The sequence below is a fragment of the Choloepus didactylus genome, chromosome 13 (genome assembly GCF_015220235.1).
Source record: "Choloepus didactylus isolate mChoDid1 chromosome 13, mChoDid1.pri, whole genome shotgun sequence".
In the NCBI taxonomy this organism is placed as follows: Eukaryota; Metazoa; Chordata; class Mammalia; order Pilosa; family Megalonychidae; genus Choloepus; species Choloepus didactylus.
Window position 1 is genome coordinate 82,679,236 of NC_051319.1, and position 13,845 is coordinate 82,693,080.

At 37.9% G+C, this 13,845-nt stretch overlaps 1 protein-coding gene across 2 annotated transcripts in view; it reads left to right on the forward strand.

The window, feature by feature from the left end:
* The window catches only part of CTNNA1 (catenin alpha 1), a 215,254-nt gene that overhangs the window by 43,963 nt on the left and 157,446 nt on the right, over positions 1-13,845 (forward strand). For both annotated transcript variants that reach the window (XM_037800817.1, XM_037800818.1), the window contains one exon: positions 12,460-12,626. In XM_037800817.1, coding sequence (XP_037656745.1) covers positions 12,460-12,626 — 167 coding nt within the window. The remainder of the gene's footprint in view (positions 1-12,459; positions 12,627-13,845) is intronic.

The following is a 13,845-nucleotide window of genomic DNA, read 5'->3' on the forward strand; positions in this document are numbered from 1 at the left end:
TTGTGTAGTTAGTTTGAGGATATAGATGCCTTCTTCCTCATTACAGCCTGAATGATTTATATATATTGAGAAAAAATAAGTACACACATGTGCTGGTTTGAATATATTGTGTCCCCCAAATGCCATTATCTTTGTGGTCTTGTGGGACAGACGTTTTGGTGCTGGTTAGATTTGCTTGGAATGTGCCCCACCCAGCTGTGGGTGGTGACTTTGGTGGGATACTCCCATGGAGGCATGACCCCACCCATTCAGGGTGGGCCTTGATCATTGGAGCCATATAAAACATGCTGACTCAAAGAGACTGGACGGAATGCAGCTGTGAGTGACATTTTGAAGAGGAGCAAGCTTGCTAGAGAGGAACGTCCTGGGAGAAAGCCATTTTGAAACCAGAACTTTGGAGCAGATGCCAGCCACGTGCCTTCCCAGCTAACAGAGGTTTTCTGGACACCATTGGCCATCCTCCAGTGAAGGTACCTGATTACTGATGTGTTACCTTGGACACTTTACGACCTTAGGACTGTAACTGTGTAGCCAAATAAACCCCCTTTTTATAAAAGCCAATCCATCTCTAGTGTTTTGCATTCTGCAGCATTAGCAAACTAGAACAACACATATACACATCTGTGCATATGTGTATGTATTTATACATATCTATATTTTTTTTCATTAGGAATCTTGGTAAGGCGATTTTAAGACAAATGGAGTATTTTATCCCTGACAAAAGGATATTGAATACAAGCTGTCAGACTCTCGAGGCATAATTTTCTCTCTGGCAGCTGACTAGAGGATAAAGTAAGATTGAAGAAGGTGAAAATTGGTCTCCTGTCCAGTGCAGATGTTGACAGTTTCAGACTGATGTACCCACATCTCATATAGGCAGCCTGGAAGATAGATGTTAAAAGGCAGATATGATCAGGACAAAGCAGTTGTCAGTGACTTTCTAGTGAGGTTTGAGAGATAGACAGGAGGCAGAGTGGAGCTTGGGTTTGCTGAGTTACAATGTTAAGATTTAAAACATGGCTTTGAGGAGCTTTGTGTGGGTGTGTGAGAGAGATTGCATTTTAATTTGGTTTGGTTAGTGTGCTTTTAGTCACATTGGGATCACGAGCTTGATCTTACATATGGTCCCTCTAATTTTTCACAGCAGAAAAATGATAAACAAGTGTTCCTATTTTGGAATGTTGAGGATGGGTTTCAAAAAGTGTTAATAACTGCTCTGGAAGAGCAGTAGCAGGGAAACATTTAACATTTTGAAAAAGATTAAAGTTAAGTTAATTAGGTTTCCAGATTAGTGTAATCATGTTCTTCATTAAACCTAAAAAGAAATGAGTTGATTTTTCTCATCCTTTTGCTTTGAGTTCTGACTTCTCATTGTTATCTTGCCTTTTTCTCTTGCCCCCTTGATAGAATTTTTATCCTGTTTTCTCCTTGTTTTTATGATGTCTCTTTTCAAGTGGTCCTGCTTATGGCTGGGTCTCTTGTTAAGAGGTGTTCTCACTCCAGTTCCTACCTTCATAGGTTCCTGATGTGTGTAATTAATTTAAAAATTGTTGATTATTGACTCCCATTCCTCCAGTCTTACCATTTAATCTGTTTTCTCTTGCTCTTAATTTAGCTTGAGCAGGAAAAGCAAAATAGTAAATTCTGAAAAATCATTAACTGGTTGTCATCTGGGTGTTTTATGTCTTAAAGTTGTCTGTCTGAAAAGTTTCTAGGGTGGAGGCTGTATTTTCTTTGACTTGGGATGTGTCAAGGATGCTGTCTGCTCCTGGATCCCTGCCCTTTTGTGGGCATATGCTGCTTTGCAAAGCCTTGAGTTCTGGCCTAGGCAGCTTGGAAGTGAGGAAAGGAGAAGGAAGTTATTAACGTCTAATGTTTCCTGTTATTTTGAAACTGCTCCTTGTTTTCTCTCTCTCTCTCTTTTGCTTTTGTCTGTCTTGTTAAGCTCATAAAAATAAATAACACTAACCAGTTTAATAATAGTTTTAAATTTCAGTGGGTGACAATACTGCCTTAATGTATTTGTACAATGTAGCTGAGGAAGTTATTTCAGGTATTAAAATTTTGGCTTTGGCATGACTTCAACCGTGATGTTGCAGTAATGTGGTTTCTACTGGTTAATTTCATAAGAAGTGATTCCAAGTCGAAATGCATGTTATGCATTTATTTGAATGTGTAATCAGGAAGTAAGTGCCTTCCTTTGGAGTGTTTCTGAATAGCATCAGGGCACACTTGAATTAGTAAGGAAAATGAGAATATGAATATGTGTGGTACTCTTATTTTAACTTAAAAAAAAAAAAAAAATCAACAACCCAAACCAATTCTGTTAACTGGAAAAAGAAATTTCAGAGCTTCTTTCCTCTTCTCCAGGAGGTAGGGAAAGGAGTAGGTTAAGGCTTTCTGGGCTCTATGTGATTCAGATGGGCTTATAGTATTTAAATACCTTGACATTAAATGTTTTATTTCCTGGGTTGACTTTCAAAAGAGAAACAGATTTGTGGATTAAAAAGGGCATCCCAGAAAGTTCTTTTAAAGCATCTGTCAGGAAATCTTATGACTCATTGTCAGTTTGTTTATAATTATGGAGGTGTCAATCTAGGAGTTAGTGGTTTTGCCAAATATCTCCACTGATTGAATGGAAGGTAAAGGTGGAAAGGATTGAAGTGTTTTATTTAGGTTCATCTTTGGAAATTATAGGGCATGTGGATCATGCCAAATATATTCCACCATATGGTCCCTTCCCGTAGGAAAGATTTTTTGTTTGTTTGTTTCTTTGTTTGTTACTGTATTGCCACTTTATCTCCATTGACAAGTATGGAAATGTTATACTTTATTACAGGATCATGGAGAATGAATTTATCTTTCTTGGGGGGTGGGTAGGAAAAGGGTGGGAGTGGAAAATGGGTGTTAACTCTGGGTTATCTTGAAATTAACAAATAATTGAAACTTTGGTCCTATCAGTTGATTATTTTGTAAAATGAGAGTTGGTAGAATGATAAAGTGATAACAGTTATACCAGTCTTTGCTGAGATCTCTTAATCAGCTATATTTAAGAGAATTTGGTATTAAAGTAGGTTTATCAGTGGAGCTAAAGCACTAAAAAATAAATTTCAAGAATTACGAATCCCGTGATAGGGAAGTTTTAGGTATCTAAATCCAGGGTTGTACAGGTTTTACTTTTCACTGAGTGAAATAATGCTAATCTTTTGAGTACAGGGCACTTTATAACAGTGATATTGGTTGCTTGATCATTTTCTTTTTTTTCCTTCAGGGTAGAATAAAATAATTTTTTTTGAACAGAAGTTAATTTTCTGCAGTGAATGTGTTTTTGAAAGTAAGAGCAAAAGGAAGAAAATTAAAAATCACCTATAATTTTGTTTCCCAGAGGTGAAACCAGTGGTTCACATTTTGGTTTAAGCCCTTCCAGTTTGTTTCCTGTGAATATACTCATATGGGTAGAAATAAGTTGGGCCCTGTTGTGTTGCTTACTTTTTTCACTTAATCTTGAACACTGTCATTAAGCGTTCTACACGCATAATTTTTTAGTGGCTGAATACTATCTCTTATAGAGTGATATGATTTAAGGAGTTATTTTTAAAATACATTTTTAAATTGTGAACTTTAACATATATACATAACAGTGATAGCTTTCAAAGTACAATTTAACAAGTAAAGAGCAAATTTCAAAGAATGTCACGGGTCACAGTTCCACAACTTCATCCATTTCCATTATTATAAAATATACATACAGAAAGGTGTTAACTTTCTATGTACTGCTCAACAGGCAGTTATATAGGTAATTTTAAAAATTATTATGGGTTACATTTCCAGTTTCAGTTCTTTCCTTATTATGAAACATAGGGTATATACAGAAAGGTGAAGACTTTCAAAGCACAATTCAACGAGTAGCTATAGAGCAAATTTCAAAGAATGTTACAGGTTGTAGTTCCACCATGTCATTTACCTCTTAAAGAGTTACTTTGAACCAGAAAACTAAAGGCTTCTTCTTCTTTTTTTTTTTTTTTTTTAATTTTATTTTGAAATAAATTCAAACTTATAGGAACAGTTGCAAAAACAATACAAACCCCATACACAGAAGTCCAGCATACCCCGACCTCCCTCCCCCGATACCCCGATCCACCCACTTGAACATCCTGTCACACCACCATTTCCTTCTTTCCCCCCCTCCCTTTCTATCTACCATCCATTATCTATTGCTCTGTTTTCTGAACATATGAGAGCAAGCTGCACACATCAAAAGGCTTCTTTTTAATATTGTTATGGCCAGAGTTTTATTCACCTTTTCAAAATTTTAAAAGAGTATGGTAAATAGGTGCAATGACAGGTTTTTCGTTTTGTTTTGTTTTAAGTTTTAAAGTCTGAAGACTGTCATTATATTAACAAGTATAGTCTGAGATACCTGTCTGAGAAGAGGAAAAGGTTTCAGTCTTTTAAAATCATTTTGAAGTAATGAGGGCAAAGTGACTTTACAGAGTCCAGGAAATCACTGGGAGAGGGTGAATTGGAATTCCCTGTATAGCAATGAAATTGATCCTGAAATGAATAGATAATTTGAACATGTTTAATATGGTAAATGACTTTTAACTCTTCACTTGGAGCTTCTGTCATTTTGACATAGGACTGTGTTTTTGGTCCACAAAAAGCATAGTCAGGTGGGTGTCTTAAAATATCTTTTCTCTATTGGATTGGCAGTTGATTATAGACAACATGCTTTCATAAAATGTCTAAGAAATGCCTACATTGGGTCTGTGTAATAGTTGAACCTCCTTTGCAGCAACTAAATAAAAAATGACAACAGAGTGATTGGAGCTGCAGATGGCCCCCTTATTTTACCACTTTGCTTTCCCATATTTTGGATAAGCTTCTTAAGACAGCTGATTTTACTAAATTTTATAAAAGGTTTAATCATACTAATTTTGCTTTTTCCATTTTGCCTTTACAGTAATAACTATGGGATTTTTATACTTTAGAAAGGAGAAATTTTGTGTATAGACTTTTTTTGGGGGGGTGGGGGAGGGTTAGATTATTCTTTTCTAGGAGACCCTGCTTCTTATGTATCACACACATTGAACTCATAGGTATTTAAAATTTTTGTTAATTTTATAAGAAAAGTTAACAACTTTTTCTTATAAAGGTATGTTCATTATACAAAGTTAAAAAAAAAAACTCAGAAGGCAAACAGAGACAAATCACTCATCAGGCTGTGTCACTTCGTGATTCAGCTCTCCCCTCTCTTCCCCGTGACATAAACTAAACACAGTATGATCTCTGTTCTCACCGTGCAGTACATATTGTTATGTAATATCTGCTGTTTAAGGTGGAAATAAAAAAAAAATCCATTAATAAAGGCCTGGTGTTCTAGTTTGCTAATGCTGCTGGAATGCAAAACACCCAAGATGGATTGGCTTTTATAAAAGGTTTGGATTGGCTTTTATAAAAGGGGGTTTATTTGGTTACACAGTTACAGTCTTAAGGCCATGAAGTGTCCCGCAATCAGGTACCTTCACTGGAGGATGGCCAATTGTGTCCAGAAAACTTCTGTTAGCTGGGAAGGCATGTGGCTGGCATCTGCTCCAAAGTTCTGGTTTCAAAATGGCTTTCTCCCAGGATGTTCCTCTCTAGGCTGCAGTTCCTCAAAAATGTCACTCTTAGTTGCACTTGGGATATTTGTCCTCTCTCAGCTTCTCCGGAGCACGAGTCTGCTTTCAATGGCTGTTTTCAAACTGTCTCTCATCTGCAGCTCCTGTGCTTTCTTCAAAGTGTCCCTCTTGGCTGTAGCTCCTCTTCAAAATGTTGCTCACAGCTGCACTGAGCTCCTTCTGTTTGTCAGCTCATTGATATGGCTCCAGTGATTGAATTTAGACGCACCCTGAATGGGTGAGGTTACACCTCCATGGAAATTATCCGATCAGAGTCATCACCCACAGTTGGGTGGGGCACATCTCCATGGAAACAGTCAAAGAATTCCAATCTAATCAGCACTAAAATGTCTGCCCCACAAAATTGCATCAAAGAATATGGCTTTTTCTGGGGGCACAATACATTCAAACCAGCACACCTGGTGTGGGTGGATTGTTGAATTTACAGAAGATAAGCCATGTTACTCTATTGGGCTGGTAAAACTTCTTGTCTGTTTTTGGGGCCTAGAGGTAAAGCACCATATGGTCTGACTGTCAATATCTGGCTAAGCAATATATTAAAAATAATTTAATATATTGAAATATATTTCAATAAATATTCAATATTAATTCAATAAATATTCAATATTAATTCAATAAATATTCAATATTAATATTTAATATATTAAAAATAATTTATTTAAGAAAGAAGATATAACTTTGCTTTGTCTCTCAGGGTTCCTTGAAAGACTCTTGAAAGCTGGATTTCTGAGGACCTGGGACCCTGTGCCATGGCATCATGGCTGGGAGCTGTTCTTGTAGGAACGTCATTTGGGATGTGAAGTGTAAATGGGAGAAGTTTCTAAGAACTGGAAGGGACTTCAGATTGTGTTGTTGACTCCACCTTTTATTTTTTTAACAGATGGAGAAAGGCCTAGCAAGGGGAATTATATCAGACTTTGTGGTTAATACCACAGAATACCAGTTTTTACTGCTTTCTGCACTGTGGAGATTGGATTAAAAGAGCCCCCCTTTACTGCTTCAGCATCACAAATTAAAAGCCACCTTTTCCTTCATCCTTTGGGAAATTTGCTAGCATGGCTTTATTTCTAAAAATGGAAGAAACGGGTTGCGGCTAATGACCGTGTTTAGAATACATTTAAAAATTGGAGAAAGTAGATGAGAAGGTGGAAAGGGGAACAGAAGTATTTGTTTGAGCACCTACTGTGTGTTGTGATTTGCATGTATCATCTCATTAATTTTCAAAATAACTCAGTGAGATGAGATGTGGTGTTCTCGTTTTACCGAAGAGAAAACAGGTAGAAATGTAGTACCCAAGGACACACAGACACCAAACAGCAAAGCTGGGGTTCAGACCCAGTTTTCTAATACCTTGTTTTAGCTACACCATCCGGTATTCTGGGAACAAAGTTGTATATATTTATTAACATTACTTTGTAAATTTTTTTTTGTTTTGTTTTAAAGGGGCACCTTAGCATATCTCATGCTTCTCAGATTTAGAGGGGAAAAATAAAAACAAAACACCAAACCTTTTTTTCTTTTAGTTTTCCTTCTCTCTTCCTCCCTCCTTCCTTCCAGCTCTCCCCCCCTCCCTCCTTTGTCGTTCACACACACACACACACACAATTTTTTTTCCCCAAACCTGTCTTTCCCCTATAACTTGATAAAGTTTGATTGCTTCGAAGGGAATTTACTCAAGATAGTTCATGCTGTTCTAATGTGAGTTTTTTGTTTCACTTCCTTTACAATTGCCCTTTGTCCTTGTTTTCAACTCTAGAGGAGCTTAAAGTTTATCTCTAGCTTAGTCAAGGGAAATGCCAGGGGAAGGGTGTGCTGACAGATCTGATTTCATGGCAGATGGTACAGCAGTGTGTTCTTTTAAGTTTCATTTCCTTTTTATCTTAGTTAATATTAAAAGTGGTATAGTTGATTGGAGATAACTAGGACATGGTCAGGAGCCCCAGTTATGTTCTCAGCCTTTGCTGCTCACCATGTGACCTTGGGCAAATTGCCAGTCTGCCTTAGTTTTTCCAGTTTGCCTTTTTGTGTGTAGAAAGAATGGTTTTATTTCTTAGAAATGTACTGTGTATACTAATTGACAGTTAACCATTTTTTTTTTTAACTTTTTAAGAATTCTTGATTCTTTTGTGCATTATTTAAAAAAAAAACTTATTCAGCATCTCAAGTGAATCTTAGTGCCATGATCCTTTTACAGGCATGGCTATTCTGAAGTTTGTGTACATTTATTAACATAAATTTTTTAAGCTAAGGGCTTTATTTATATGTTTGTTCATAGTTTTGTGAATGGAGAAAATTTGAATGTTTTCTCCTGTCTTAAACTGTGTTTCTGATTTATTTTTTCATTACTAATACCATGTGTTAGCCATGAAGCTAAGGATTTGCCATTATGGCTGTGAGCGAAAAGGGATTAGGGTAGACCTAAATATATTTAATTGACTTTACTTTTCCTTCCAGTTCCACTTGTTTGTCATTTGACCTGGTATCCTTTTGAAATGATATACTAGCTGTAGAAGACATGAGATTGTTTAAGGGCAGCCTGGGTAGGAATGGGAATTTAAGAGGAAAGAGGAAATTATGATGAAAAGAGTAATTGGAGTTGGTGAAAAATTGGAAACTGGTGTACACGGAGGTTAAACAATTGTTTAAAATTATCTACAAGACCTATCCCTTTGAAGAGTTTTGATTTATTTAGATGAAGGATTATCGTTTTAAGAGTCTACTTTAAGTTCATCCTTTTTGGCCTGGTGTGGGTCCTTATTACTTGTGACCCACAGTTCCTTCATTCACCCCAGGTTAACTCCCTTTTTCATTTCCATAATGTCTGCTTCAGAGTTTCTACCACTATCCTCAGACTCTCATTTCCCGTTCCACCTTGCTCAGTTTTTATGAGAGGGCCTTGCTTCCTGCTTCTGAGTAAACTGGGATTCTCCTCCACTGCTAAGCTTCATACTACTTGGAAGCATCTTGTCATCTTTGTTTTCCTTTCTCTTCCGAGGGTACAAGAACCACTTTCCCCCATCATGACCCTCACTTCCTGCTGGGACCTGATAGGCGTGCTCCTCTCTGTGAGGCTTTGTGCCTCAATTGTGAGTCTTTAGTGCCCTTTGTGCCCCCCCCTCCCATATCTGTCTGTAAGTAATCCCACTACTGACAATAGATAGCAGGGGAGTGTCAGGCACCATTCTAAGCATTCTGCTGGGTACTTTTTGTCATAGAAGTATCTGGTTTCATTTCCACAGCAACTCTGGGAGATGGTGGCAGGCAGCTCTCACTTTGCATGGTTCCGATACACACAAATCCCCTAACAACACGGTTCACATTTTTTAGCTGTTAGTATTTGCTAGTGTTAAATCACTACGTAAGTAACAGATGCCCTTCAGGATCAGTGGCCAGTCACATCACTTCTTTCAAAGTCTATTGGTGATTGGTCACTGTGCAACTGTTATTCAGTTTACACACAGATAGCAAAGCGTGTGCTTGTGTTGTCTGCTCGTCACCTAGTGATAAACTCGTGTGACATTTTACAAAAACGGACACTTGAAAGAGGGAATTGGCTAGCAAACATGGAAGTGCAGCAAAGAAATGAAAAATGATAAACCTGGAATTGAAATTTAAATCAAGTGCAAATGGAGTTGTAGAAGAAATAGCTGACTTTGGAAATGTTGGTCCTCCTGCTGTTTAAGAAACTCTAGATATGCAGCCAGAGGAATTTAGTGAAGGCACACATTGACGTATGGGAAAGCGGGTGAGATGAAAAGAATGAAGTTGTCCCAGAGAAAGTGACGCAGTCAGAAAACTTTATATTAAGGGAACTCTTGGAGATATTTCGTGATTTGAAAGTATAAAGGATAAAATGTTGGAAACGGATCAAAACCTAGAAAGGAGTATGACATTGCCATGGGATAGAAAAGATGCTCACTTTGTATCTTAAGTTACACAATGAGAAGTCAAGCCTTGTTTCAACTACTTTTGAGTTGTTTTTATTTTTAGAGATAAAATACTTTAATTCTCCATGTTTCTTAATGTTAGTTGTACTTTTTTTTTTTTTTTTTTCCATTTTCCTATGTATTTATCATCGATAGTAAGGGAACTTTTAACATTTTGACAAAAACTTTTAAAGGTGACAATGTGACAATCATAAAATTTTCCATTGATTAAGATTGCTTTGCACTGTTTCAACTTGTATGATCATTTCTACAGTCCTGCACTACTATGCAAGTATAAGGGCTACCTATATTATTATCTGTTTACAGCTGTGGAAACTGAGGCCTATTGAGTGAAGCTGTGGTTTTTGACTTCTAAGTTCATGATCATACCCTCTTCATTATACTACTACCTTTACACAAAACAAAAAAAAAAATAGAAACAGAAAACAATTTCTCTTGTAGGCCCCTGACTTTTCCTTCTCCTGCTAGCATGCCAAATTCTCGAAAGAGGGTCTTATTTCTAACTGGTTCTGTAATCCTTGCAGTCTGTCTTCCATGCCTCCTGCAGTGCTGCTTGGGCCCTCTGCATCCGTGCCAGCCTCCCTGGCCTCCTTGGCCTTCTGTGAGCGTGCTAGCGTGCCCCCCACCCCCAGGGCTTCGACTTGGTGTTCCCTGGGCCTGGAAAGCTCTTGCTCCGTATAGCCACATAGTTTCCTTCCCTTCTTTTTTCAAGACTTTTCCTTAAATGGAACCTTTGCAGTGAGGCCTGCTCTGACCCTCCCCTATTTTAAATCTCTGGCATTTCACTTTTTCTCCAAACTGTTCATTAGTGCTCCCTCCTTTGAAATCCCTGACACTTTGTGCCTTTCTTACAGTTCATATGTTAAACTGCCACATAATTTCTGTGTGGTTACAATTCTCTTTCCTGTATTATAAGTCCTTTGAAGGAAGGGATGCTCTTGTTTAGCTTTATATCCTTGGCAGTGGATTTGTTTGTTTGTTTTGTTATGTGGTAAGCTCTCAATAAATAGGTGAAATTCTACTTATTGTTGAAGACCTAAGTCAAATGTCTCTGCAAGGCTTTCCAGATTACTTATTCCCTGAGTAAATAAATAGCTTTCCTGCTGTAGTTCCATGGCTCCTTGTCCATAGCGCTGTTGTAATTCTGACTGCATTGTAATGGTGCATAGTTGGTGAGCCTTGTGAGTGTAGGTGCCTTGTCTCACCAGCTTTTGTTTGCTTGTCTGTCGATCCCCTTTCACAGAGTTCTGTGGTGAGCAGGGCTGTTTCTTGTGTACAGTATTACTGGCACTTAACCTAGCCCTTGATGTATGGGGTGCTAAAATATTTATCAAATAAATGAGCTCTTTTTAAATACCATGAGATATTGTTAATGTTGTATATCCATATCACAATTAGTAAATGTCTTGTATCTTCCTAATGATATAAGGGGAGACTGCATTAGATCCAAGAAAAACTTTTAGTTTTAAATATAAAATTCTTCATTGGGAGTTATTTCTGACCTGACAAATATGAGGGGCGGGGGGAGGCTATCTTTATTCTTTGTACCATATAGTTCTTCCAAGCCTAATTAATATATGAATCTGAGGGTGAATTAGATGTCCGCCCCACCCCCACCCCAAGCTCATATTCTGCAGCTAAAGTTGATAGCTAGGAGAAACTTGGTAGATCTGTTTAGAAATAGCTAGGCTTTCTTGAGAATGCCTTGTTTTACATTTGTGGAAGAGATGAGAGAGTTAATGGCCTTCAGGCTTGAATTTGAAGGGGACACACTCAGCCCAGGGAGGGAGGGATCCTACAGGTCCTGCGAGTGTAGCAGATGGACAGACACAGCCCTGGCCCTCTGGTTGCTTCCAGCCATTAGAAGAGAGGGGCAGTAGGTATCCTAACCAATTATTAATGATGTGAATGACAAAACGTTTGTTGTTTTACGAGATTTCCAGGAAATGTTACAAGTTGATTCTTAGCATTGTTGAACTCAGAATTGTATAAGCTGGATATCCCTAATAACTATAGTAAAATCTGTTTCATGTCTATTTAATTTTTTTCTGTTCATTGTAGAAAATGTATTTATATATACAGAATAATGTGAAGAGGCAGATTGTAACCTAGTGGTAACTATTATTTGCCTTTGCCTTCCAATTTTTTTAAAAACACAGACCATGTACATTTATAATTTTGTCTCTTTTCTGTTTAAGATTTCATTGATAAGCCTTCAAATTTTTTTTTTCCGTATGTATGTTAGTGTTTGCATAATAGTCTATTGTTAGGCTATACCATAATTTACTTAACTAGTTGCTTACCAATGAGCAGTGTTTTACTGTGAGAGAAATGAATGAGTCAGTGACTGAACTCTGTCTTTTCACATACCACTGGGTTTCTCAGGGCTTTTACACATTAGATCTTCGGGGTGGTTGCTGAAGTGTGATGGCCCTGCATAATGGTTGCCATATTTCTTTATCATCCTATGGATGTGAGGGTAGTTTGCATTAGCTCCATTTTTTTTTCTTCCACTCAGAACTTAGGTTTTTTTTTTTTTGTTTTTTTTTTGGATTCATTCTAAAAGGGATTATTATTAGGTGAAAGGAAAGAAGTACTCTTAAGCCTCAGTATATATTGCCAAATTTCTTCCCAGATATTATGCATGTGCCACAGTCTATGAGGGGCTTTTCCTGGTGACAGCTTTAAAACAAAAGCAAAAACAAACAAAAATATAAACAAACTAAATTTATGCATGAAATAAAGTTTGAACTTTTTATTTTTTTAAATGTGGACCTGTTATTTGGGTGCATTCTTGCTGACTTTTTTTTTTTTTTCATTCTGTAAAACAGGTGATTTGATGAAGAGTGCTGCGGGAGAGTTTGCAGATGACCCCTGCTCTTCTGTGAAGCGTGGCAACATGGTTCGGGCAGCCCGAGCTTTGCTATCTGCTGTTACTCGGCTGCTGATTTTGGCTGACATGGCAGATGTCTACAAATTACTTGTTCAACTGAAAGTTGTACGTACAGGCCTTGGTCTGTAATTTGTTCTCTCTGTCACAGTGAGGCCACTGCTGGCCAGACTTGGTTCAGTATTCCTCAGGATTTTGTTTGAACTTGCTTTACCTAAATGGAAAGAGTAATTTCCACCTACTCTTCTATACCAAGTATACATGATGCTGGCTCCACTGTGAGCCAGTGTTGTTTGGTTCTAATGTAGAAGGTATTGTTTTGGCTCTTTGCCTGTTTGCAGTAGTGATTAACATATTTCCTTGTACCAGTAGAGTTCCAGAATTGAGAAACCAAGAATACATTAAATTGTGTACTTTTAGATAGAGGTCAATATAATGCTATCTTTCCTGCTGAAGACCAGGACTTCCCATAATGGTTTCATGTAATAGTTGCTCAAAGTTATGAGGACCATGCAAACTCAAGAGAAAGTCTGGATTGCTGACTATGTAGATTGGAAAAACTTCTACAACTTTCATCAGCTTCTGATGTAACTGCAAATTCTGCAGTAACTCAGTTTAATTTAGTTCTGACTCATAACTACCAAGTGTTTGGCCAGACTATAGGTTAAAGGCCATTGTGTACAAGATCGCCCTTAAGGCTCTCGCACTTCTGACCGCTGGCTACAAATTTGGGAGTTCCCACCACCCAGTCTGGTCTGACAGCTCACTAGAATGACTCACAGAACTCACTGAAAGTGCTATGCTTACAATTATGACTTAATTATAGTAAAAGGATACAAATAAGAAGCCAAAAGAAAAGACATGTAGGGAGATGCCTGGAAAGGTCTCAAACACAAGGTTCCTCTCCAGGTAGAGTCAGAACTGGAGTGATGTTATTATTAATTGCGGATGCTCATAGGAGCTCCAGAGTGTCCAAGTTTATGGGGGGGTCTTATTATGTAGGCATGATTGTGGTACCAATGCCCAGGGGTTGAACTCATTCTGCAGCCCCCTTCCCAGAAGTCTGGGCAGTCTGGCTGACACAAAGGGGCCCAAAGCCCCAGCCCCTGAGACCCATGGTTGGTCTTTTTGGTGTGGCCAGCCCCTACCCTGTCATCTCCTTAGCATATGAGCTATCAGGTCTGATCCTGGGCCCAAAGTGAAGGAAACAAAATCATTATTTCCTATTATAGGAAATTATGAAGACCTTGAACTTACTTCCCAGAAACTGGGGACAAAGACTAGTCAAGTTTTTCATTATACTACACTGGCTTTCTGAGTAGCTGTT